The 26,529-nt window shown below is 50.2% G+C and overlaps 1 protein-coding gene across 2 annotated transcripts in view; it reads right to left on the bottom strand.

Moving 5' to 3' along the window:
• Positions 1 to 25,783, bottom strand: part of CEP112 (centrosomal protein 112) — a 122,634-nt gene extending 96,851 nt beyond the window's left edge. For both annotated transcript variants that reach the window (XM_040435906.1, XM_040435907.1), the window contains exons 1-8: positions 25,718 to 25,783; positions 24,511 to 24,617; positions 24,010 to 24,200; positions 18,795 to 18,943; positions 8,876 to 8,966; positions 5,414 to 5,491; positions 3,538 to 3,585; positions 193 to 270 (exon numbers count right to left, since the gene is read on the bottom strand). In XM_040435906.1, the coding sequence (XP_040291840.1) occupies positions 193 to 270; positions 3,538 to 3,585; positions 5,414 to 5,491; positions 8,876 to 8,966; positions 18,795 to 18,943; positions 24,010 to 24,200; positions 24,511 to 24,610 (735 nt within the window). In that variant the 5' untranslated portion in view covers positions 24,611 to 24,617; positions 25,718 to 25,783. The remainder of the gene's footprint in view (positions 1 to 192; positions 271 to 3,537; positions 3,586 to 5,413; positions 5,492 to 8,875; positions 8,967 to 18,794; positions 18,944 to 24,009; positions 24,201 to 24,510; positions 24,618 to 25,717) is intronic.
• Between the last annotated feature and the right edge of the window lie 746 nt (positions 25,784 to 26,529).

The raw sequence follows: 26,529 nt of genomic DNA, 5'->3' as shown, positions 1-26,529 counted from the left end.
TGTACATTCAGAGCAGCAGTGGGTGCTGGCGGACTGAGGGGCCCCTCACAACACCTCAGATCATAGAATGGATAGGGCCCAGAAGAACAGTGCAGCCTGTCAGGGAATCAGGATAATATGGGGGCGCAGGTCACCAGAAAAACACGATGAAAAGCCCCCAAAAAACTGAAAACACAGGAGAAAACAACAGACCTCGCTCTTATGTAACCGGAAGAGGGAACGCTCATCCCTATAATCTGCACTTCTGCCGAGGCGCGAGTCCGGAGAGATCTGCAGAGAGAAGTCAATTGTAATGAGCTCCAGAGATCAGTTATATAATATAGGAAGTGACATCACCGCTCTCCAGATATCACTTCTATTATACAGGAAGTGACATCACCACTCTCCAGATATCAGTTATATTATACAGGAGGTGACATCACCGCTCTCCAGATATCACTTCTATTATACAGGAAGTGACATCACCACTCTCCAGATATCAGTTATATTATATAGGAAGTGACATCACCGCCCTCCAGAGATCAGTTATATTATACAGGAGGTGACATCACCGCTCTCCAGATATCAGTTATATTATACAGGAGGTGACATCACCGCTCTCCAGATATCAGTTATATTATACAGGAGGTGACATCACCGCTCTCCAGATATCAGTTATATTATACAGGAGGTGACATCACCGCTCTACAGATATCAGTTATATTATACAGGAGGTGACATCACCGCTCTCCAGATATCAGTTATATTATACAGGAGGTGACATCACCGCTCTCCAGATAACAGTTCTATTATACAGGAGGTGACATCACCGCTCTCCAGAGATCAGTTATATTATATAGGAAGTGACATCACCGCTCTCCAGATATCTGTTATATTATACAGGAGGTGACATCACTGCTCTCCAGATATCAGTTATATTATACAGGAGGTGGCATCACCACTCTCCAGATATCAGTTATATTATACAGGAGGTGACATCACCGCTCTCCAGATATCAGTTATATGATACAGGAGGTGACATCACCGCTCTCCAGATATCAGTTATATTATATAGGAAGTGACATCACCGCTCTCCAGATATCAGTTATATTATACAGGAGGTGACATCACCGCTCTCCAGATATCAGTTATATTATACAGGAGGTGACATCACCGCTCTCCAGAAATCGGTTATATTATACAGGAGGTGACATCACCGCCCTCCAGATATCAGTTATATTATACAGGAGGTGACATCACCGCTCTCCAGATATCAGTTATATTATACAGGAGGTGACATCACCGCTCTCCAGATATCAGTTATATTATACAGGAGGTGACATCACCGCTCTACAGATATCAGTTATATTATACAGGAGGTGACATCACCGCTCTCCAGATATCAGTTATATTATACAGGAGGTGACATCACCGCTCTCCAGATAACAGTTCTATTATACAGGAGGTGACATCACCGCTCTCCAGATATCAGTTATATTATATAGGAAGTGACATCACCGCTCTCCAGATATCTGTTATATTATACAGGAGGTGACATCACTGCTCTCCAGATATCAGTTATATTATACAGGAGGTGGCATCACCACTCTCCAGATATCAGTTATATTATACAGGAGGTGACATCACCGCTCTCCAGATATCAGTTATATTATACAGGAAGTGACATCACCGCTCTCCAGATATCAGTTATATTATACAGGAGGTGACATCACCGCTCTCCAGATATCAGTTATATTATATAGGAAGTGACATCACCGCTCTCCAGATATCAGTTATATTATACAGGAGGTGACATCACCGCTCTCCAGATATCAGTTATATTATACAGGAGGTGACATCACCGCTCTCCAGAAATCGGTTATATTATACAGGAGGTGACATCACCGCCCTCCAGATATCAGTTATATTATACAGGAGGTGACATCACCGCTCTCCAGATATCAGTTATATTATACAGGAGGTGACATCACCGCTCTCCAGATATCAGTTATATTATACAGGAGGTGACATCACCGCTCTCCAGATATCAGTTATATTATACAGGAGGTGACATCACCGCTCTCCAGATATCAGTTATATTATACAGGAGGTGACATCACCGCTCTCCAGATATCAGTTCTATTATACAGGAGGTGACATCACCGCTCTCCAGATATCAGTTATATTATACAGGAGGTGACATCACCGCTCTCCAGATATCAGTTATATTATACAGGAGGTGACATCACCGCCCTCCAGAGATCAGTTATATTATACAGGTGACATCACCGCTCTCCAGATATCAGTTATATTATACAGGAGGTGACATCACCGCTCTCCAGATATCAGTTATATTATACAGGAGGTGACATCACCACTCTACAGATATCAGTTATATTATACAGGAGGTGACATCACGCTCTCCAGATATCAGTTATAATATACAGGAGGTGACATCACCGCTCTCCAGATATCAGTTATATTATACAGGAGGTGACATCACCGCTCTCCAGATATCAGTTATATTATACAGGAGGTGACATCACCACTCTACAGATATCAGTTATATTATACAGGAGGTGACATCACGCTCTCCAGATATCAGTTATAATATACAGGAGGTGACATCACCGCTCTCCAGATATCAGTTATATTATACAGGAGGTGACATCACCGCTCTCCAGATATCAGTTATATTATACAGGAGGTGACATCACCGCCCTCCAGAGATCAGTTATATTATACAGGTGACATCACCGCTCTCCAGATATCAGTTATATTATACAGGAGGTGACATCACCGCTCTCCAGATATCAGTTATATTATACAAGAGGTGACAACCCCCCTCTGCAGATATCAGTTATATTATACAGGAGGTGACATCACCGCTCTCCGAATATCAGTTATATTATACAGGAGGTGACATCACCGCCCTCCAGAGATCAGTTATATTATACAGGTGACATCACCGCTCTCCAGATATCAGTTATATTATACAGGAGGTGACATCACCGCTCTCCAGATATCAGTTATATTATACAAGAGGTGACAACCCCCCTCTGCAGATATCAGTTATATTATACAGGAGGTGACATCACCGCTCTCCGAATATCAGTTATATTATACAGGAGGTGACATCACCGCTCTCCAGATATGTTATATTATACAGGAGGTGACATCACCGCTCTCCAGATATCAGTTATATTATACAGGAGGTGACATCACCGCTCTCCAGATATCAGTTATATTATACAGGAGGTGACATCACCACTCTACAGATATCAGTTATATTATACAGGAGGTGACATCACGCTCTCCAGATATCAGTTATAATATACAGGAGGTGACATCACCGCTCTCCAGATATCAGTTATATTATACAGGAGGTGACATCACCGCTCTCCAGAGATCAGTTATATTATACAGGAGGTGACATCACCACTCTACAGATATCAGTTATATTATACAGGAGGTGACATCACGCTCTCCAGATATCAGTTATAATATACAGGAGGTGACATCACCGCTCTCCAGATATCAGTTATATTATGCACATACCGGTGTCAGGGGTAAGGGCTTGTCCCGCAGATACCTTGGGTTTTCAATCTGGTGACAAAACACAGGTGATGTCAGATCGGGTTCATGTGCAGTTTCTCCATCTTGCAGGCTGAGCAGCGGTGAGGCATCATCGCTGCCGCTTCTCTCTCCACTGACACTGCCCATGGATCCGGCTGATGTCAGACATGGGATTTCCTTGCTGCTTCCCTTTAATGACTCCAAGTGCTTCTCCCAATATACTAAAGCGGCCGCACTACAATGTACAGGGCACAACCAGCAGGAGGCGCTGTAGAGCACTATAATTATCAGACATGACGCACTGACGGGGTCGTGTTCAGAGGATTATCACCAGTCTGGGATGAAGTGGACCAGTGTATCACCAGTGCAGGAGCTGTAATGATGGCCATATTGGTTGTCACCCTCCTGGGAGAGACGGAGACGTGGGCGCTGCAGCTGTTCAGGACTCGCAGACACATGGCTGGCCCTAGGCAGCTGCAGTCAATCCCTGTATGATAGAAGGCCGCCTGGTCAGTGTGGGAACCCCAGAGATCAGCGCAGTCCACGAGGTAACCAGGTGTTTGATTTCCCTACACTGCCTCCACAGGACAGAGGAGGTATTACAGGGTGAAGTCCTCCAGGGCAGGAGATGATCTTTTCAGCGTCCTCTGCATCTATTGTACCCTTTACTTTAGAGGCCATGGTGTCCACGGGTGTAGTACAGCTCCTGTAGCGGAGGTCACCCCACTCTCCTATCCCCCGAAGCTGCTGGTGACAACCCCCTTTATGAAGGCCGGCTCCCACCAAGGGAATCTCAAGAAGGGTGAAGATGGAGGAGCGGGCTGTCCAGTGAAGGGGTGCGCTCACACATTATAAGCCCCCTCCCACATGGATGTTCCCATATTGTAATCCCCAGAACAGGACCACCCCCCTCCCCCACCCTGCACCCACTAAACATTGTCTTCATTTATTCCTTTCCATCGATACTTTCAAAAAGACATCAAGACTATAAAAATAAAAAAACCAAAATTAAACTTTGACAATGTCCCTCCCCCCAAATCTGGAGCCTGGCACCCTGGACAAGTGACATCAAGTCTGGTGAAGGAACGTCCAGACGGAGGCAATCAGCAAGCAGATGGAGAGGATCTGGAGACTGACGGCAGCGGACGACCACCAACAGTGCAACTGCCATGTATACCTGATCCTAAGTACTCCAGTCACATCCAGAGCAGCACTCTGCTGTTACATAATCACCAGTCACATCCAAAGCTGCAGTCATAATTCTGCTGTTATATTAGGTCATATATTCCGGTCACATGTACAGCCACACACACAACTGTGCTGTCCGATCATGTCTTATACTCCAGTCAGATCCAGAGCTGCACTCACAACTGTGCTGTTCTATCACATCTTATAATCCAGTCACATCAAGGGCTGCACTCACAACTGTGCTGTCCTATCATCTCTTATACTCCAGTCTCATCCAGAGCTGCATTTACAACTGTGTTGTCGTATCTTCTCTTACACTCCAATTACATCCAGAGCTGCACTTACAACTGTGCTGTCTTATGATGTCTTATACTCCAGTTACATCCAAAGCTGTTCTCAGAATTGTGAATTGTCTGCCAGATCTAATTCAATGTTACAAGGGCTCCCACAATGCAATTCACTTCACTGAAAAGGAGCAGAACTGTGCTGCAGCTCTTGATGTGACTGGAGGAGATGGCTGATATTGGGCTCCATAGCTTTACAAGAACAGGATCAGACCTGGACAGTGCAGAGAAATCCCTCCATGGGAGTGAGGCAAGACATGACGCAGCTCTGAAAGTGACTGGAGAATAAGACCAGCGACATGATGTGACATGGAGATCTGCGTTACCCCAAGATTCCAGCTGTTCAGGACGGCGTCCAGGTCACTGTCATCATGACTGGTGGCGAGCCGCTTACTGCGATCCCCCTGAAAACAAAAAAAACGGGTACCGTGTAAATACAATGAAAAACGGGGCTCCCATCAGTCTACTGTAATCTGGCTCCTCCCCCTAATTTACATAGTCAGCTGCCATCTTTCTACGATATCTCCTCCTCAGCATTTACGTACATCGGCTGTCATCTCTCTACTACATTGTCTCCTCCCCCTCATTTACATAGTGTCAGCTTCCATTTCTCTACTACATTGTCTCCTCCCCCTCATTTACATAGTGTCAGCCTCCATCTCTCTACTACATTGTCTCCTCCCCCTCATTTACATAGTGTCAGCCTCCATCTCTCTACTACATTGTCTCCTCCCCCTCATTTACATAGTGTCAGCCTCCATCTCTCTACTACATTGTCTCCTCCCCCTCATTTACATAGTGTCAGCCTCCATCTCTCTACTACATTGTCTCCTCCCCCTCATTTACATAGTGTCAGCTTCCATTTCTCTACTACATTGTCTCCTCCCCCTCATTTACATAGTGTCCGCCTCCATCACTCTACTACATTGTCTCCTCCCCCTCATTTACATAGTGTCAGCCTCCATCGCTCTACTACATTGTCTCCTCCCCCTCATTTACATAGTGTCCGCCTCCATCGCTCTACTACATTGTCTCCTCCCCCTCATTTACATAGTGTCAGCCTCCATCGCTCTACTACATTGTCTCCTCCCCCTCATTTACATAGTGTCAGCCTCCATCGCTCTACTACATTGTCTCCTCCCCCTCATTTACATAGTGTCAGCCTCCATCTCTCTACTACATTGTCTCCTCCCCCTCATTTACATAGTGTCAGCCTCCATCGCTCTACTACATTGTCTCCTCCCCCTCATTTACATAGTGTCAGCCTCCATCTCTCTACTACATTGTCTCCTCCCCCTCATTTACATAGTGTCAGCCTCCATGTCTTTACTACATTGTCTCCTCCCCCTCATTTACATAGTGTCAGCCTCCATCTCTCTACTACATTGTCTCCTCCCCCTCATTTACATAGTGTCAGCCTCCATCTCTCTACTACATTGTCTCCTCCCCCTCATTTACATAGTGTCAGCCTCCATCTCTCTACTACATTGTCTTCTTCCCCTCATTTACATAGTGTCAGCCTCCATCTCTCTACTACATTGTCTTCTCCCCCTCATTTACATAGTGTCAGCCTCCATCTCTCTACTACATTGTCTCCTCCCCCTCATTTACATAGTGTCAGCCTCCATTGCTATACTACATTGTCTCCGCCCCCTCATTTACATAGTGTCAGCCTCCATCGCTATACTACATCTTCTCCGCCCCCTCATTTACATAGTGTCAGCCTCCATCTCTCTACTACATTGTCTCCTCCCCCTCATTTACAGTGTCAGCCTCCATCTCTCTACTACATTGTCTCCTCCCCCTCATTTACATAGTGTCAGCCTCCATCTCTCTACTACATTGTCTCCTCCCCCTCATTTACAGTGTCAGCCTCCATCTCTCTACTACATTGTCTCCGCCCCCTCATTTACATAGTGTCAGCCTCCATGTCTCTACTACATTGTCTCCTCCCCCTCATTTACATAGTGTCAGCCTCCATCTTTCTACTACATTGTCTCCTCCCCCTCATTTACATAGTGTCAGCCTCCATCTCTCTACTACATTGTCTCCTCCCCCTCATTTACATAGTGTCAGCCTCCATCTCTCTACTACATTGTCTCCTCCCACTCATTTACATAGTGTCAGCCTCCATCTCTCTACTACATTGTCTCCTCCCCCTCATTTACATAGTGTCAGCCTCCATCTCTCTACTACATTGTCTCCTCCCACTCATTTACATAGTGTCAGCCTCCATCTCTCTACTACATTGTCTCCTCCCCCTCATTTACATAGTGTCAGCCTCCATCTCTCTACTACATTGTCTCCTCCCCCTCATTTACATAGTGTCAGCCTCCATCTCTCTACTACATTGTCTTCTTCCCCTCATTTACATAGTGTCAGCCTCCATCTCTCTACTACATTGTCTCCTCCCCCTCATTTACATAGTGTCAGCCTCCATCTCTCTACTACATTGTCTCCTCCCCCTCATTTACATAGTGTCAGCCTCCATCTCTCTACTACATTGTCTCCTCCCCCTCATTTACATAGTGTCAGCCTCCATCGCTCTACTACATTGTCTCCTCCCCCTCATTTACATAGTGTCAGCCTCCATCTCTCTACTACATTGTCTCCTCCCCCTCATTTACATAGTGTCAGCCTCCATCTCTCTACTACATTGTCTCCTCCCCCTCATTTACATAGTGTCAGCCTCCATCTCTCTACTACATTGTCTCCTCCCACTCATTTACATAGTGTCAGCCTCCATCTCTCTACTACATTGTCTCCTCCCCCTCATTTACATAGTGTCAGCCTCCATCTCTCTACTACATTGTCTCCTCCCCCTCATTTACATAGTGTCAGCCTCCATCTCTCTACTACATTGTCTCCTCCCCCTCATTTACATAGTGTCAGCCTCCATCTCTCTACTACATTGTCTCCTCCCCCTCATTTACATAGTGTCAGCCTCCATCTCTCTACTACATTGTCTCCTCCCCCTCATTTACATAGTGTCAGCCTCCATCTCTCTACTACATTGTCTCCTCCCACTCATTTACATAGTGTCAGCCTCCATCTCTCTACTACATTGTCTCCTCCCCCTCATTTACATAGTGTCAGCCTCCATCTCTCTACTACATTGTCTCCTCCCCCTCATTTACATAGTGTCAGCCTCCATCTCTCTACTACATTGTCTCCTCCCCCTCATTTACATAGTGTCAGCCTCCATCTCTCTACTACATTGTCTCCTCCCCCTCATTTACATAGTGTCAGCCTCCATCTCTCTACTACATTGTCTCCTCCCACTCATTTACATAGTGTCAGCCTCCATCTCTCTACTACATTGTCTCCTCCCCCTCATTTACATAGTGTCAGCCTCCATCTCTCTACTACATTGTCTCCTCCCCCTCATTTACATAGTGTCAGCCTCCATCTCTCTACTACATTGTCTCCTCCCCCTCATTTACATAGTGTCAGCCTCCATCTCTCTACTACATTGTCTCCTCCCCCTCATTTACATAGTGTCAGCCTCCATCTCTCTACTACATTGTCTCCTCCCCGGCCAGGTAGGGGCAGGGGAAGGGGGGGCAGCAGAAGGCCCATAGGCAATGAGCGCTTTCATTGTGGAAAAGGGGTTAGGTGTAGAAATTAGCATTTGGGGGTGGGGGGGGCACAGTTTTAGTTTTCGCCTCAGGCAGCAGAAAGGCTAGGTGTACCCCTGGTGTCGGCCGTCCACCGTGGAGGCTACAATGATAGGAGGTGTAGTCCCCCTGAATACTGTCCGGCCACAGTCACAGCACTCAGAGACTTACAGTGCGGAGAGGCTCCAGGGTGTCGTCCTCAGAGCGGTGCGTCGGGCTCAGAGACCTCCGCACCAACGTCCGCCCGTACGACTGCTGCAGTCTATGAAACAAACCAAAATGTCAGCCGGTGCCATCCTGTGCAGGGTGGCCGCTCCATGCACGCACTACATCCTAGCTGCAGGGGCAGTCGGCGGGAGATCATGTGGGGCCTGATGCAGGGGGAGTCGGCGGGAGATCACGTGGGGCCTGATGCAGGGGGAGTCGGCGGGAGATCACGTGGGGCCTGATGCAGGGGGAGACGGCGGGAGATCATGTGGGGCCTGATGCAGGGGGAGTCGGCGGGAGATCACGTGGGGCCTGATGCAGGGGGAGTCGGCGGGAGATCACGTGGGGCCTGATGCAGGGGGAGTCGGCGGGAGATCACGTGGGGCCTGATGCAGGGGGAGTCGGCGAAAGATCATGTGGGGCCTGATGCAGGGGGAGTCGGCGGGAGATCATGTGTGACCTGATGCAGGGGGAGACGGCGGGAGATCATGTGGGGCCTGATGCAGGGGGAGTCGGCGGGAGATCACGTGGGGCCTGATGCAGGGGGAGTCGGCGGGAGATCACGTGGGGCCTGATGCAGGGGGAGTCGGCGGGAGATCACGTGGGGCCTGATGCAGGGGGAGTCGGCGAAAGATCATGTGGGGCCTGATGCAGGGGGAGTCGGCGGGAGATCATGTGGGGCCTGATGCAGGGGGAGTCGGCGGGAGATCATGTGTGACCTGATGCAGGGGGAGACGGCGGGAGATCACGTGGGGCCTGATGTGGGAGGGGGGGATAGGGGGGTGGTAGCGGGAGATCACATGGGGCCTGATGCAGGGAGATGGCGGGAGATCACATGGGGCCTGATGGGGGTTGGTAGTGGGAGATCATGTGGGGCCTGATGCAGGGGGAGTCGGCGGGAGATCATGTGGGGCCTGATGCAGGGGGAGTCGGCGGGAGATCATGTGGGGCCTGATGCAGGGGGAGACGGCGGGAGATCACGTGGGGCCTGATGTGGGAGGGGGGGATAGGGGGGTGGTAGCGGGAGATCACATGGGGCCTGATGCAGGGAGATGGCGGGAGATCACATGGGGCCTGATGGGGGTTGGTAGTGGGAGATCATGTGGGGACTGATGCTGGGGGAGATGGTGGGATATCACATTAGGCCTGATAAGGAAGGGGGGTTGATAGCGGGAGATCACGTGGGGCTGATGTGGGAGGGGGGATACGGGGAAGGTAGCGGGAGATCACATGGGGCCTGATGCGGGAAGAGGGATAGCGGGGGATCATGTGGGGCCTGATGTGGGAGGGGGGGATAGGGGGTGGAAGCGGGGGATCATGTGGGGCCTGATGCAGGGGGAGATGGTGGGAGATCACATGGGATCTGATGCACGGGCACAGCTCAGGTGGTCGGCTCATGCACACGGCTGTATCCATTTTGTGGTCCGCAAAACAAGAATACCGTCCATGTGCGTTCCGCATTTAGGGGAACGGAGCGTCCTGCCCCCTATAAAACTGTCCTATCCTTGTCTGTAAAACGGACAACCTCTTTAACCCTTAGTCTGCCAGAAGTCTGCGTCAGTGGAGTACATGAACTGGGACCCCCACTGACCACTAGACCTCAGAGGTAACGCGGACAGACAGCCGGAGCAGCCCGCACTGCAATATCCGCCACTTTCCAGGATAACGCGCCCACGTGGTGTCAGCCGCAGCCGTGTGGCCCGTGATTGGCAGGCGGCGCAGACAAGCGTGGAAATGCGATTATCAGTGTCCAGGGCTTATCAGTGCTGCCAGGCAGGATGATGGGAGTATTCTGTAATAAGCGCTCCCTGAGGACGCAATGGGAACGAAGACGCAAATGAACACACACGCTCCAGCGGTGCAGAGGTTAATACAGGATCATACCAATATTCTGCACGGTGCAGGGGAGGGGAGTATAACACAATGTGAGGTCCTCGATAGATACAGACTGACAGCACTGCCCTACGTGGTGCGTGCCGCAGCGCCACCTAGTGCTCAGAACAACTCCCACCATCCCTCAGCCCAGGAGCTCACAATCTAATCTCCATATCACTTCCACCATCCCTCAGCCCAGGAGCTCACAATCTAATCTCCATATCACTCCCATCATCCTTCAGCTCAGGAGCTCACAATCTAATCTCCATATCACTCCCATCATCCCTAGAGCTCACAATCTAATCTCCATATCACTCCCATCTTCCCTCAGCCCAGGAGCTCACAATCTAATCTCCATATCACTCCCATCATCCCTAGAGCTCACAATCTAATCTCCATATCACTCCCATCATCCCTCAGCCCAGGAGCTCACAATCTAATCTCCATATCACTCCCATCATCCCTCAGCCCAGGAGCTCACAATCTAACCTCCATATCACTCCCATCATCCCTCAGCCCAGGAGCTCACAATCTAATCTCCATATCACTCCCATCATCCCTCAGCCCAGGAGCTCACAATCTAATCTCCATATCACTCCCATCATCCCTCAGCCCAGGAGCTCACAATCTAATCTCCATATCACTCCCATCATCCCTAGAGCTCACAATCTAATCTCCATATCACTCCCATCATCCCTCAGCCCAGAAGCTCACAATCTAATCTCCATATCACTCCCATCTTCGCTCAGCCCAGGAGCTCACAATCTAATCTCCATATCACTCCCATCATCCCTCAGCCCAGGAGCTCACAATCTAATCTCCATATCACTCCTATCATCCCTCAGCCCAGGAGCTCACAATCTAATCTCCATATCACTCCCATCATCCCTCAGCCCAGGAGCTCACAATCTAATCTCCATATCACTCCCATCTTCCTTCAGCACAAGAGCTCACAATCTAATCTCCATATCACTCCCATCATCCCTCAGCCCAGGAGCTCACAATCTAATCTCCATATCACTCCCACCTCCCCTTAGCCCAGGAGCTCACAATCTAATCTCCATATCACTCCCATCTTCCCTCAGCCCAGGAGCTCACAATCTAATCTCCATATCACTCCCATCATCCCTCAGCCCAGGAGCTCACAATCTAATCTCCATATCACTCCCATCATCCTTCAGCCCAAGAGCTCACAATCTAATCTCCATATCACTCCCATCATCCCTCAGCCCAGGAGCTCACAATCTAACCTCCATATCACTCCCATCTTCCTTCAGCACAAGAGCTCACAATCTAATCTCCATATCACTCCCATCATCCCTTAGCCCAGGAGCTCACAATCTAATCTCCATATCACTCCCATCATCCCTCAGCCCAGGAGCTCACAATCTAATCTCCATATCACTCCCACCTCCCCTTAGCCCAGGAGCTCACAATCTAATCTCCATATCACTCCCATCAACCTTCAGCCCAAGAGCTCACAATCTAATCTCCATATCACTCCCATCAACCTTCAGCCCAAGAGCTCACAATCTAATCTCCATATCACTCCCATCTTCCCTCAGCCCAGGAGCTCACAATCTAATCTCCATATCACTCCCATCATCCCTAGAGCTCACAATCTAATCTCCATATCACTCCCATCATCCCTTAGCCCAGGAGCTCACAATCTAATCTCCATATCACTCCCATCATCCCTCAGCCCAGGAGCTCACAATCTAATCTCCAAATCACTCCCATAATCCCTCAGCCCAGGAGCTCACAATCTAATCTCCATATCACTCCCATCATCCCTCAGCCCAAGAGCTCACAATCTAATCTCCATATCACTCCCATCTTCCCTCAGCCCAGGAGCTCACAATCTAATCTCCATATCACTCCCATCATCCCTCAGCCCAGGAGCTCACAATCTAATCTCCATATCACTCCCATCATCCCTCAGCCCAGGAGCTCACAATCTAATCTCCATATCACTCCCATCATCCCTCAGCCCAGGAGCTCACAATCTAATCTCCATATCACTCCCATCATCCCTCAGCCCAGGAGCTCACAATCTAATCTCCATATCACTCCCATCATCCCTCAGCCCTGGAGCTCACAATCTAATCTCCATATCACTCCCATCATCCCTCAGCCCAGGAGCTCACAATCTAATCTCCATATCACTCCCATCATCCCTCAGCCCAGGAGCTCACAATCTAACCTCCATATCACTCCCATCTTCCTTCAGCACAAGAGCTCACAATCTAATCTCCATATCACTCCCATCATCCCTTAGCCCAGGAGCTCACAATCTAATCTCCATATCACTCCCATCATCCCTCAGCCCAGGAGCTCACAATCTAATCTCCATATCACTCCCACCTCCCCTTAGCCCAGGAGCTCACAATCTAATCTCCATATCACTCCCATCATCCCTCAGCCCAGGAGCTCACAATCTAATCTCCATATCACTCCCACCTCCCCTTAGCCCAGGAGCTCACAATCTAATCTCCATATCACTCCCACCTCCCCTTAGCCCAGGAGCTCACAATCTAATCTCCATATCACTCCCACCTCCCCTTAGCCCAGGAGCTCACAATCTAATCTCCATATCACTCCCATCATCCTTCAGCCCAAGAGCTCACAATCTAATCTCCATATCACTCCCATCATCCCTCAGCCCAGGAGCTCACAATCTAATCTCCATATCACTCCCATCATCCCTTAGCCCAGGAGCTCACAATCTAATCTCCATATCACTCCCATCTTCCCTCAGCCCAAGAGCTCACAATCTAATCTCCATATCACTCCCATCATCCCTCAGCCCAGGAGCTCACAATCTAATCTCCATATCACTCCCATCATCCCTCAGCCCAGGAGCTCACAATCTAATCTCCATATCACTCCCACCTCCCCTTAGCCCAGGAGCTCACAATCTAACCTCCATATCACTCCCATCTTCCTTCAGCACAAGAGCTCACAATCTAATCTCCATATCACTCCCATCATCCCTCAGCCCAGGAGCTCACACTCTAATCTACATATCACTCCCATCATCCCTCAGCCCAGGAGCTCACAATCTAATCTCCATATCACTCCCATCATCCCTCAGCCCAGGAGCTCACAATCTAATCTCCATATCACTCCCATCATCCCTCAGCCCAGGAGCTCACAATCTAATCTCCAAATCACTCCCATAATCCCTCAGCCCAGGAGCTCACAATCTAATCTCCATATCACTCCCATCATCCCTCAGCCCAAGAGCTCACAATCTAATCTCCATATCACTCCCATCTTCCCTCAGCCCAGGAGCTCACAATCTAATCTCCATATCACTCCCATCTTCCTTCAGCACAAGAGCTCACAATCTAATCTCCATATCACTCCCACCTCCCCTTAGCCCAGGAGCTCACAATCTAACCTCCATATCACTCCCATCTTCCTTCAGCACAAGAGCTCACAATCTAACCTCCATATCACTCCCATCTTCCCTCAGCCCAGGAGCTCACAATCTAATCTCCATATCACTCCCACCTCCCCTTAGCCCAGGAGCTCACAATCTAATCTCCATATCACTCCCATCTTCCCTCAGCCCAAGAGCTCACAATCTAATCTCCATATCACTCCCATCATCCCTCAGCCCAGGAGCTCACAATCTAATCTCCATATCACTCCCATCATCCCTCAGCCCAGGAGCTCACAATCTAACCTCCATATCACTCCCATCTTCCTTCAGCACAAGAGCTCACAATCTAATCTCCATATCACTCCCATCATCCCTCAGCCCAGGAGCTCACACTCTAATCTACATATCACTCCCATCATTCCTCAGCCTAGGAGCTCACAATCTAATCTCCATATCACTCCCATCATCCCTCAGCCCAGGAGCTCACAATCTAATCTCCATATCACTCCCATCATCCCTCAGCCCAGGAGCTCACAATCTAATCTCCATATCACTCCCATCATCCCTCAGCCCAGGAGCTCACAATCTAATCTCCATATCACTCCCATCATCCCTCAGCCCAGGAGCTCACAATCTAATCTCCATATCACTCCCACCTCCCCTTAGCCCAGGAGCTCACAATCTAATCTCCATATCACTCCCACCTCCCCTTAGCCCAGGAGCTCACAATCTAATCTCCATATCACTCCCATCATCCCTCAGCCCAGGAGCTCACAATCTAATCTCCATATCACTCCCATCATCCCTCAGCCCAGGAGCTCACAATCTAATCTCCATATCACTCCCATCATCCCTCAGCCCAGGAGCTCACAATCTAATCTCCATATCACTCCCATCATCCCTAGAGCTCACAGTCTAATCTCCATATCACTCCCATCTTCCTTCAGCCCAGGAGCTCACAATCTAATCTCCATATCACTCCCATCATCCCTCAGCCCAAGAGCTCACAATCTAATCTCCATATCACTCCCATCATGCCTCAGCCCAGGAGCTCACAATCTAATCTCCATCTCACACACAATTTATCACTCCCATCATCCCTCAGCCCAGGAGCTTGCAATCTAATCTCCCTATCGCACACTCAAGGTATCACTCCCATCATCCTCAGAAGAGCACTTATCACTCGGTCTTCCACCTGTATTACCTACAACCCTGGACTTTCGTGTTTCCTGCAACCCAATGCGTCCCAATTAAACTAACCTGTCTGAATAGCAGGGTGTCAGTCTTCACTGCACTTTGCATTCACGAACCAGGAGGCTCAGGATGAGGTTCTCCAAAGCAGGGGATTGTGGGAGGACGCAAGGAATATAAATGATCAGACATAAAATGACCCCTGTGAATATCACCAACAAACTAAAACACAACCTCTGCGGCTTGGCATGGGGGGGGCACACTGAGCGGTCATGATCTAGGAACGATATAGAGCTGTCAGCAGGGGGCGTCACCTGGAGGGGGGGCACACAGAGCGGTCATGATCTAGGAACGATATAGAGCTGTCAGCAGGGGGCGTCACCTGGAGGGGGGGCACACTGAGCGGTCATGATCTAGCAGTGATACCGTGCTGTCAGCAGGGGGCGTCACCTGGAGGGGGGGCACACTGAGCGGTCATGATCTAGGAACGATATAGAGCTGTCAGCAGGGGGCGTCACCTGGAGGGGGGGGGCACACTGAGCGGTCATGATCTAGGAACGATATAGAGCTGTCACCAGGGTGCGTTGCGACACCGTGAGAGAGCAACACACTAAGCAGTCATGATATGGAAATGATAAGAGCTGTCACCAGGGGGCATCGCCGTGGGGGGCCACACCATGAGGGGCACACTGAGCGGTCATGATCTAGGAGTAATACCGAGCTGTCAGCAGGGGGCGTCACCTGGAGGGGGGCACTGAGCGGTCATGATCTAGGAACGATATAGAGCTGTCAGCAGGGGGCGTCACCTGGAGGGGGGGCACACAGAGCGGTCATTATCTAGGAGTGATACCGTGCTGTCAGCAGGGGGCGTCACCTGGAAGGGGGGGGCACTGAGCGGTCATGATCTAGGAACGATATAGAGCTGTCAGCAGGGGGCGTCACCTGGAGGGGGGGCACACTGAGCGGTCATGATCTAGGAGTGATACTGTGCTGTCAGCAGGGGGCGTCACCTGGAAGGGGGGGGCACTGAGCGGTCATGATCTAGGAGTAATACCGTGCTGTCAGCAGGGGGCGTCACCTGGGGGGGGGTTCACACTGAGCGGTCATGATCTAGGAGTAATACCGTGCTGTCAGCAGGGGGCGTCACCTGGAGGGCGCACACTGAGCGGTCATGATCTAGGAGTGATACTGTGCTGTCAGCAGGGGGCGTCACCTGGAGGGGGGCACACGGAGCGGTCATGATCTAGCAGTGATACCGTGATGTCAGCAGGGGGCGTCACCTGGAGGGGGGGCACACTGAGCGGTCATGATCTAGGAGTGATACCGTGCTGTCAGCAGGGGGGCGTCACCTGGAGGGGGGGGCACACTGAGCGGTCATGATCTAGGAGTGATACCGTGCTGTCAGCAGGGGGCGTCACCTGGAGGGGGGGGCACACTAAGCGGTCATGATCTAGGAGTGATACCGTGCTGTCAGCAGGGGGCGTCACCTGGAGGGGGGGCACACTGAGCGGTCATGATCTAGGAGCGATACCGTGCTGTCAGTAGGGGGCGTCACCTGGAGGGGGGGCTCACTGAGCGGTCATGATCTAGGAGCGATACCGTGCTGTCAGCAGGGGGCGTCACCTGGAGGGGGGGGGGCACACTGAGCGGTCATGATCTAGGAGTGATACCGTGCTGCCAGCAGGGGGCGTCACCTGGAGTAGGGCACACTGAGCGGTCATGATCTAGGAGTAATATCGTGCTGTCAGCAGGGGGCGTCACCTGGAGGGGGCACACTGAGCGGTCATGATCCAGGAGTGATACCGTGCTGTCAGCAGGGGGCGTCACCTGGAGGGGGCACACTGAGCGGTCATGATCTAGGAGTGATACTGTGCTGTCAGCAGGGGGCGTCACCTGGAGGGGGGGGCACACTGAGTGGTCATGATCTAGGAGTGATACCGTGCTGTCAGCAGGGGGCGTCACCTGGAGGGGGGGGCACACTGAGCGGTCATGATCTAGGAGTGATACCGTGCTGTCAGCAGGGGGCGTCACCTGGAGGGGGGGGCACACTGAGCGGTCATGATCTAGGGGTGATACCGTGCTGTCAGCAGGGGGCGTCACCTGGAGGGGGGGCACACTGAGCGGTCATGATCCAGGAGTGATACCGTGCTGTCAGCAGGGGGCGTCACCTGGAGGGGGCACACTGAGCGGTCATGATCCAGGAGTGATACCGTGCTGTCAGCAGGGGGCGTCACCTGGCGGGGGCACACTGAGCGGTCATGATCTAGGAGTGATACCGTGCTGTCAGCAGGGGGCGTCACCTGGCGGGGGCACACTGAGCGGTCATGATCTAGGGGTGATACCGTGCTGTCAGCAGGGGGCGTCACCTGGAGGGGGGGCACACTGAGCGGTCATGATCCAGGAGTGATACCGTGCTGTCAGCAGGGGGCGTCACCTGGAGGGGGCACACTGAGCGGTCATGATCCAGGAGTGATACCGTGCTGTCAGCAGGGGGCGTCACCTGGCGGGGGCACACTGAGCGGTCATGATCCAGGAGTGATACCGTGCTGTCAGCAGGGGGCGTCACCTGGAGGGGGCACACTGAGCGGTCATGATCCAGGAGTGATACCGTGCTGTCAGCAGGGGGCGTCACCTGGAGGGGGCACACTGAGCGGTCATGATCTAGCAGTGATACCGTGCTGTCAGCAGGGGGCGTCACCTGGAGGGGGGGGCACACTGAGCGGTCATGATCTAGCAGTGATACCGTGCTGTCAGCAGGGGGCGTCACCTGGAGGGGGGGGCACACTGAGCGGTCATGATCTAGGAGTGATACCGTGCTGTCAGCAGGGGGCGTCACCTGGAGGGGGGGGGGACACTGAGCGGTCATGATCTAGCAGTGATACCGTGCTGTCAGCAGGGGGTGTCACCTGGATGGGGGGGGGACACTGAGCGGTCATGATCTAGCAGTGATACCGTGCTGTCAGCAGGGGGCGTCACCTGGAGGGGGCACACTGAGCGGTCATGATCTAGGAGCGATACCGTGCTGTCAGCAGGGGGCGTCACCTGGAGGGGGGGGCACACTGAGCGGTCATGATCTAGGAGTGATACCGTGCTGCCAGCAGGGGGCGTCACCTGGATGGGGGGGGTTCACTTTGGGACAGAAGACTTTCCAGTAGTTAAAGTCACCTGTCACAATGAGCTGCGGCCCAGTTGCGTCTGTCGGGTGATGAGTGACAGCCTGAGGCGTCTCACTGCCGTCACATCAGGGTCTGCTGTAAGGTCCGGACTACACAGCAGCTGAGCTCTGTTATCTAAGAGTCTGATGGGTGTCCTTCCCCCCTGCTGTACCCTGCAGCACTGCTCAGTCACACTGACAGGACCAGTCACTGCCTGCAGGGCAGATTACTAATACACCACGGACGGCCATAACCCAGCAGTGAGGACACGTACCTGTCAGGTGAAGAGACCGGCCCCTCTCTCCGTGACGGCCTGCAGGACTCCTCAGGGTTGGACTCCAGCTCTCCCTGCACCCAGTCCGGCAACCGCCCAGAACCGGCGGGGTGAGACCGCGGAGCGATGGGCTCATCGAAATAGATGGACTGCGGAAGACGAGCACAGCTCAGGGCCAAGAAAACAGGAAAATCATCGGCAGAAAATGGCGCTGTTATACGTATCCTGTGTGCACTGCACCATACACTGTATACAGGAGCTGTTATATGTATCCTGTGTGCACTGCACCATACACTGTATACAGGAGCTGTTATATGTATCCTGTGTGCACTGCACCATACACTGTATACAGGAGCTGTTATATGTATCCTGTGTACACTGCACCATACACTGTATACAGGAGCTGTTATATGTATCCTGTGTACACTGCACCATACACTGTATACAGGAGCTGTTATATGTATCCTGTGTGCACTGCACCATACACTGTATACAGGAGCTGTTATATGTATCCTGTGTGCACTGCACCATACACTGTATACAGGAGCTGTTATATGTATCCTGTGTGCACTGCACCATACACTGTATACAGGCGCTGTTATATGTATCCTGTGTACACTGCACCATACACTGTATACAGGAGCTGTTATATGTATCCTGTGTGCACTGCACCATACACTGTATACAGGAGCTGTTATATGTATCCTGTGTGCACTGCACCATACACTGTATACAGGAGCTGTTATACGTATCCTGTGCACTGCACCATACACTGTATACAGGAGCTGTTATACGTATCCTGTCTGCACTGCACCATACACTGTATACAGGAGCTGTTATATGTATCCTGTGCACTGCACCATACACTGTATACAGGAGCTGTTATACGTATCCTGTCTGCACTGCACCATACACTGTATACAGGCGCTGTTATATGTATCCTGTGTGCACTGCACCATACACTGTATACAGGAGCTGTTATATGTATCCTGTGTACACCGCACCATACACTGTATACAGGAGCTGTTATATGTATCCTGTGTGCACTGCACCATACACTGTATACAGGAGCTGTTATATGTATCCTGTGTGCACTGCACCATACACTGTATACAGGAGCTGTTATATGTATCCTGTGTACTGCACCATACACTGTATACAGGAGCTGTTATATGTATCCTGTGTGCACTGCACCATACACTGTATACAGGAGCTGTTATATGTATCCTGTGTGCACTGCACCATACACTGTATACAGGAGCTGTTATATGTATCCTGTGTGCACCGCACCATACACTGTATACAGGCGCTGTTATATGTATCCTGTGTGCACTGCACCATACACTGTATACAGGAGCTGTTATATGTATCCTGTGTGCACTGCACCATACACTGTATACAGGAGCTGTTATATGTATCCTGTGTGCACTGCACCATACACTGTATACAGGAGCTGTTATATGTATCCTGTGTGCACTGCACCATACACTGTATACAGGAGCTGTTATATGTATCCTGTGTACACTGCACCATACACTGTATACAGGCGCTGTTATATGTATCCTGTGTGCACTGCACCATACACTGTATACAGGAGCTGTTATATGTATCCTGTGTGCACTGCACCATACACTGTATACAGGAGCTGTTATACGTATCCTGTCTGCACTGCACCATACACTGTATACAGGAGCTGTTATATGTATCCTGTGCACTGCACCATACACTGTATACAGGAGCTGTTATATGTATCCTGTGTACTGCACCATACACTGTATACAGGAGCTGTTATATGTATCCTGTGTGCACTGCACCATACACTGTATACAGGAGCTGTTATATGTATCCTGTGTACACTGCACCATACACTGTATACAGGAGCTGTTATATGTATCCTGTGTACACTGCACCATACACTGTATACAGGAGCTGTTATATGTATCCTGTGTGCACTGCACTATACACTGTATACAGGCGCTGTTATATGTATCCTGTGTACTGCACCATACACTGTATACAGGAGCTGTTATATGTATCCTGTGTGCACTGCACCATACACTGTATACAGGAGCTGTTATACGTATCCTGTGCACTGCACCATACACTGTATACAGGAGCTGTTATACGTATCCTGTCTGCACTGCACCATACACTGTATACAGGAGCTGTTATACGTATCCTGTCTGCACTGCACCATACACTGTATACAGGAGCTGTTATATGTATCCTGTGTGCACTGCACCATACACTGTATACAGGCGCTGTTATATGTATCCTGTGCACTGCACCATACACTGTATACAGGCGCTGTTATATGTATCCTGTGTGCACCGCACCATACACTGTATACAGGAGCTGTTATATGTATCCTGTGTGCACCGCACCATACACTGTATACAGGAGCTGTTATATGTATCCTGTGTGCACCGCACCATACACTGTATACAGGAGCTGTTATATGTATCCTGTGTGCACTGCACCATACACTGTATACAGGAGCTGTTATATGTATCCTGTGTACACCGCACCATACACTGTATACAGGAGCTGTTATATGTATCCTGTGTGCACTGCACCATACACTGTATACAGGAGCTGTTATATGTATCCTGTGTACACCGCACCATACACTGTATACAGGAGCTGTTATATGTATCCTGTGTACACCGCACCATACACTGTATACAGGAGCTGTTATATGTATCCTGTGTACACTGCACCATACACTGTATACAGGAGCTGTTATATGTATCCTGTGTGCACTGCACCATACACTGTATACAGGAGCTGTTATATGTATCCTGTGTACACTGCACCATACACTGTATACAGGAGCTGTTATATGTATCCTGTGTACACCGCACCATACACTGTATACAGGAGCTGTTATATGTATCCTGTGTGCACTGCACCATACACTGTATACAGGAGCTGTTATATGTATCCTGTGTACACCGCACCATACACTGTATACAGGAGCTGTTATATGTATCCTGTGTGCACTGCACCATACACTGTATACAGGAGCTGTTATATGTATCCTGTGTACACCGCACCATACACTGTATACAGGAGCTGTTATATGTATCCTGTGTGCACCGCACCATACACTGTATACAGGAGCTGTTATATGTATCCTGTGTACACCGCACCATACACTGTATACAGGAGCTGTTATATGTATCCTGTGTGCACCATACACTGTATACAGGCGCTGTTATATGTATCCTGTGTACTGCACCATACACTGTATACAGGCGCTGTTATATGTATCCTGTGTACTGCACCATACACTGTATACAGGCGCTGTTATATGTATCCTGTGTACACCGCACCATACACTGTATACAGGCGCTGTTATATGTATCCTGTGTACACTGCACCATACACTGTATACAGGAGCTGTTATATGTATCCTGTGTGCACTGCACCATACACTGTATACAGGCGCTGTTATATGTATCCTGTGTGCACTGCACCATACACTGTATACAGGCGCTGTTATATGTATCCTGTGTGCACCGCACCATACACTGTATACAGGAGCTGTTATATGTATCCTGTGTACACTGCACCATACACTGTATACAGGCGCTGTTATATGTATCCTGTGTGCACCGCACCATACACTGTATACAGGAGCTGTTATATGTATCCTGTGTGCACTGCACCATACACTGTATACAGGAGCTGTTATACGTATCCTGTGCACTGCACCATACACTGTATACAGGAGCTGTTATATGTATCCTGTGTACACTGCACAATACACTGTATACAGGAGCTGTTATATGTATCCTGTGTACACTGCACCATACACTGTATACAGGAGCTGTTATATGTATCCTGTGTACACCGCACCATACACTGTATACAGGAGCTGTTATATGTATCCTGTGCACTGCACCATACACTGTATACAGGAGCTGTTATATGTATCCTGTCTGCACTGCACCATACACTGTATACAGGAGCTGTTATATGTATCCTGTGTGCACTGCACCATACACTGTATACAGGAGCTGTTATATGTATCCTGTGTGCACTGCACCATACACTGTATACAGGAGCTGTTATATGTATCCTGTGTACACTGCACCATACACTGTATACAGGAGCTGTTATATGTATCCTGTGCACTGCACCATACACTGTATACAGGAGCTGTTATATGTATCCTGTGTGCACTGCACCATACACTGTATACAGGAGCTGTTATATGTATCCTGTGTGCACTGCACCATACACTGTATACAGGAGCTGTTATATGTATCCTGTGTACACTGCACCATACACTGTATACAGGAGCTGTTATATGTATCCTGTGTACACTGCACCATACACTGTATACAGGAGCTGTTATATGTATCCTGTGTGCACTGCACCATACACTGTATACAGGAGCTGTTATATGTATCCTGTGTGCACTGCACCATACACTGTATACAGGAGCTGTTATATGTATCCTGTGTACACTGCACCATACACTGTATACAGGAGCTGTTATATGTATCCTGTGTGCACTGCACCATACACTGTATACAGGCGCTGTTATATGTATCCTGTGTGCACTGCACCATACACTGTATACAGGAGCTGTTATATGTATCCTGTCTGCACTGCACCATACACTGTATACAGGAGCTGTTATATGTATCCTGTGTGCACTGCACCATACACTGTATACAGGAGCTGTTATATGTATCCTGTCTGCACTGCACCATACACTGTATACAGGAGCTGTTATATGTATCCTGTGTGCACTGCACCATACACTGTATACAGGAGCTGTTATATGTATCCTGTGTACTGCACCATACACTGTATACAGGAGCTGTTATATGTATCCTGTGCACTGCACCATACACTGTATACAGGAGCTGTTATATGTATCCTGTCTGCACTGCACCATACACTGTATACAGGAGCTGTTATATGTATCCTGTGTGCACTGCACCATACACTGTATACAGGAGCTGTTATATGTATCCTGTGTGCACTGCACCATACACTGTATACAGGAGCTGTTATATGTATCCTGTCTGCACTGCACCATACACTGTATACAGGAGCTGTTATATGTATCCTGTCTGCACTGCACCATACACTGTATACAGGCGCTGTTATATGTATCCTGTGTACACTGCACAATACACTGTATACAGGCGCTGTTATATGTATCCTGTCTGCACCGCACACTATACAGTGCCCATACCATGTACGTGGGCAGGGTCTTCAGCGTGCCATCTTCAGGCTTGTGGGTGAAGGGCCCCTCCAGGACCCCACGTTTCAGCATGTGAAGGAGCAGCTTGGCATGCAGGTTTCGGTTCTTCCTCCCTGTCACCCCGCTCCCTGCTCCGGACGGCTCGCACAGCTTTCTTATCCACAAGGCGCACCGTTGGCGGTCTGAGGAGAGAAGAGCGCGTGGTTGGGGGGGCACTGTCAACAGCTCGAGATAAAGCCATGTGGGCACAGGGAGAGTGGGCTGAGCATATATAAAGTGGGAAGCGTCTGCCCTCTGCTGGCTGCACCACAGTACTGCACCGCGCAGAGCCCTGGGCCTCTATAATGCCGCCGGACCACTGGGAGAATGAATGCTGCCATACAGCGTCATGTAGGCTCCGGCACTGGTGAGGCTGCACTACAGAGAGGGCGAGGCTGCACTGCTGAACAGTACGCTGCAGTAATCCGCACCCCTCGCCGCAGCGTCTCTTACCTAACCTCTGCGGAAGCTTCAGGACGTACGGCTTCATATCCACCAAATAATGGTCAAACTCCGCGTCCAGCGTCTCCCACGTCTCCTCCTGAGAGCTCATGGCGCCACTGAAATACAGACAAACCTCAGCACAGTGCACCGAGCATTGCACCGCCTCCAAAACAACGCAGAACATCGCATCACAGGACGGGGGTCACTCTGTCACATGACATCACAGGACGGGGGTCATTCTGTCACATGACATCACAGGACGGGGTCATTCTCTCACATGACATCACAGGACGGGGGTCATTCTCTCACATGACATCACAGGACGGGGGTCATTCTCTCACATGACATCACAGGACGGGGGTCATTCTCTCACATGACATCACAGGACGGGGGTCATTCTGTCACATGACATCACAGGACGGGGGTCATTCTGTCACATGACATCACAGGACGGGGGTCATTCTGTCACATGACATCACAGGACGGGGGTCATTTTGTCACATGACATCACAGGACGGGGGTCATTCTCTCACATGACATCACAGGACGGGGGTCATTCTGTCACATGACATCACAGGACGGGGGTCATTTTGTCACATGACATCACAGGACGGGGGTCATTCTCTCACATGACATCACAGGACGGGGGTCACTCTGTCACATGACATCACAGGACGGGGGTCATTCTCTCCCATGACATCACAGGACGGGGGTCATTCTCTCCCATGACATCACAGGACGGGGGTCACTCTGTCACATGACATCACAGGACGGGGGTCATTCTCTCACATGACATCACAGGACGGGGGTCATTCTGTCACATGACATCACAGGACGGGGGTCATTCTCTTACATGACATCACAGGACGGGGGTCACTCTGTCACATGACATCACAGGACGGGGGTCATTCTCTCACATGACATCACAGGACGGGGGTCATTCTCTCACATGACATCACAGGACGGGGGTCATTCTCTTACATGACATCACAGGACGGGGGTCATTCTCTCACATGACATCACAGGACGGGGGTCATTCTCTCACATGACATCACAGGACGGGGGTCACTCTGTTACATGACATCACAGGACGGGGGTCACTCTGTCACATGACATCACAGGACGGGGGTCACTCTGTCACATGACATCACAGGACGGGGTCATTCTATCAGCAGACAGGACAGTGTGACAGTCGGGACATGTCGGGATACGTTACCAACACAGGTAGAACACTCCAGCGTTTGAAGAGCCCACTCTTCTTAGGAGAACGCGATGACGTAATTCCGGGTAACGGCCGTCTGTCACCATAGCGACGGATGCAGCGGAGATTCGGCGACTTCCTGTTTGTCCTCGTCTGCCCCCCAGTGGCCGCTTCAGGTGCTGCCAGCTCTTCTGTTCCAAAAACCTTATCGGATGTTGATGATGAGGGTGGTGGCGATAATGATGAGGGTTGTGTCGCCTTCATGGAGACTTTCTCATGGCTTGTCTCCCTATTTATCAGTGTGGTCCCTGCTGACGTCACTGCTGGAGGTATATAAGCGCCTTCTCCATGTTGCAGCATTCAGCGCCTCAGCAATTCACTTTTCACTTCACCTCTCAGTTTGCGCCGCCATCTTGGACATCTCTGTACTGAACGACACCCCCTGTAACCAGCCGCCTGTACTGGGAGTCGCAGTCTTCTTTAATTACCTGGTGTGAATGCGGCGCGGCAGGACAATGTGCCGTCGTCAGCAGCGGAATAACAGGGCTGGGAACCCGAGGGTTAAAAAAAACCGCATGTAACGGTGGCGTCTTCTGCACGGTTTCCACCTCTCACTTCCGTGTGAGGGCGATGTCTTATATACGGGGTTACCGCCCTATTTACAGACACCTGGACAGCACAGATCTCCAGGCAGGAGGAACAGGTGTCACCCCCAGTCTCTGAGCTGATCGAGGAGCAGCGACTAAGGAAGCCTGGAGAAGGGGCATCAACCTCATGTGAAAGGGCTTCTGGACAAAAAGAAGTCAGAGATTCCTCCTTGTGGTTAA

This window comes from Bufo bufo, chromosome 6, assembly GCF_905171765.1.
Source record: "Bufo bufo chromosome 6, aBufBuf1.1, whole genome shotgun sequence".
In the NCBI taxonomy this organism is placed as follows: domain Eukaryota; kingdom Metazoa; phylum Chordata; class Amphibia; order Anura; family Bufonidae; genus Bufo; species Bufo bufo.
Note: the sequence above shows the minus strand (reverse complement) of the source record. Positions and strands in the feature narration are given on the sequence as shown.